The sequence below is a fragment of the Helobdella robusta genome (assembly GCF_000326865.2).
Source record: "Helobdella robusta unplaced genomic scaffold HELROscaffold_10, whole genome shotgun sequence".
NCBI classification, from domain to species: Eukaryota; Metazoa; Annelida; class Clitellata; order Rhynchobdellida; family Glossiphoniidae; genus Helobdella; species Helobdella robusta.
In genome coordinates this window covers 2,793,397-2,794,925 of record NW_008703571.1, presented here as the reverse complement: position 1 = coordinate 2,794,925, position 1,529 = coordinate 2,793,397, and the positions used below count along the sequence as shown (strand labels likewise).

General features: G+C 26.9%; 1 protein-coding gene across 1 annotated transcript in view; it reads right to left on the bottom strand.

The window, feature by feature from the left end:
- Window positions 1-549: 549 nt before the first annotated feature.
- HELRODRAFT_166738 (hypothetical protein) overlaps window positions 550-1,529 on the bottom strand; it is a gene marked incomplete at both ends in the record, with an annotated part of 1,343 nt that continues 363 nt past the window's right edge. The window contains one exon of the mRNA XM_009011960.1: window positions 550-764. Coding sequence (XP_009010208.1) covers window positions 550-764 — 215 coding nt within the window. The remainder of the gene's footprint in view (window positions 765-1,529) is intronic.

The window sequence follows — 1,529 nt, the reverse complement described above, 5'->3', positions numbered from 1 at the left end:
TTTCAACTATCTTGAAAAGTAAAATATATATATAAAAAGATAAAAGGTTGTAGAATTTGCTTCTGATGTAATCTATTAGAAGCACTGTACAAATTTAATAAAACAATTGATTTAATAAATTTAAATAGTATAATTTTCGTTCCATTTTATTATTTAATTTACTTTTATTAAAACTGCATGTTGATAGAAAACTCTTTAGTTAAGTTAAAACGTCTTAATGTTGTACATGATGTTATTATTTTTTTTATTAATTCATAATAGTGGTTTGCATTCTGTACATCATTGAAATGACTTTCCATGTTAAATAAATCTTCGTTGACACATTGTGGGAGTATGTTGCTTTCAATTACAAGTTTTTTCTTAAAACAATAATTATTTATTTTTAATAATCTTTCTGATTCTTGGCAGATCTGAAAATCATTAAAATTTATTGTTTTTACCAGAAAATAAATAAATGTATCGTTTTACTTTTAATACTCCTTTTGAGGGATATGTCAATTGTCCAAGCCAATTTATGCACATTTTTATGAAATTATTTTTAATTAAGTTTTAGTTTAGATATTGAGATATATAAAAAAAACCTTTGAGTTTTGTAAATGTAACACCATCTAAATTTTTCAAACTTAGTAAGTAGGCTTTCATTTCATAAAGTTTATCTATAGTGGCTGTCAGGTTGCTCTTTGTAATGGATTGCTTCCATTCTCTATCTGGCACCAGTTTGCTGTTCAATATATGGAAAAGATCATTGATGTTTTTCACAAAAGCTATTGTTTCAGAAACGTCAGAAAAAAACATAAAATCCGTTTAAGAGTTCCAGTGATTTAGCTGCAGAGCAACTAAAGACTCGAGATGCATATTTAACTTTCATCTTATGCTTTTCAAAATTTACACAATTTTTGGTTAATTTATTTTTTAGTTTCATTTTGATTTGTTGCTGATAATTAACTAAGTTTACGATATGATTCCATTTGATTGGATTATTATTATAAAATATCATATAAGAATGAAACATATTCTTCATTAATTTCAGCATGTGGCATGCATCAAACATGATATATATTTTCTGGCCGGTTGTTGGGGACAAGAAACTTGTTTGCATGTTTGGAAATGTGAAAGAGCATCCAAGCAATCCACATGCCGAAACTTTAGTGACCAACCCATCCATTACCAGTGAAACAACCCTAAAAAATAAATATAATGTATAAAAATTTTAACATAAGAAAAACAAATGTTGTTTACCCTAACTCCAGCATTATATAACTTATCAATGGCTTTCTCTATAAAATCTTTCAACTTGTGAGATGATAATTTATTTGTATAAAAATAAGCTATTTAATGCCTCCAAGCTTCTCTCAGACCAACAACATAAAAAACCAACACCTCTGAAGCAACTATGTCCTCATTCTCATCTCCATAGTTAACATATCCAATAAAGTCATCTTCACTAATAAACAATGCCTTTGATAATTTATGCTTAACATTTAACATCAATAAAATTAAAAAATATGAAGACAAATGCTTATAGTGAA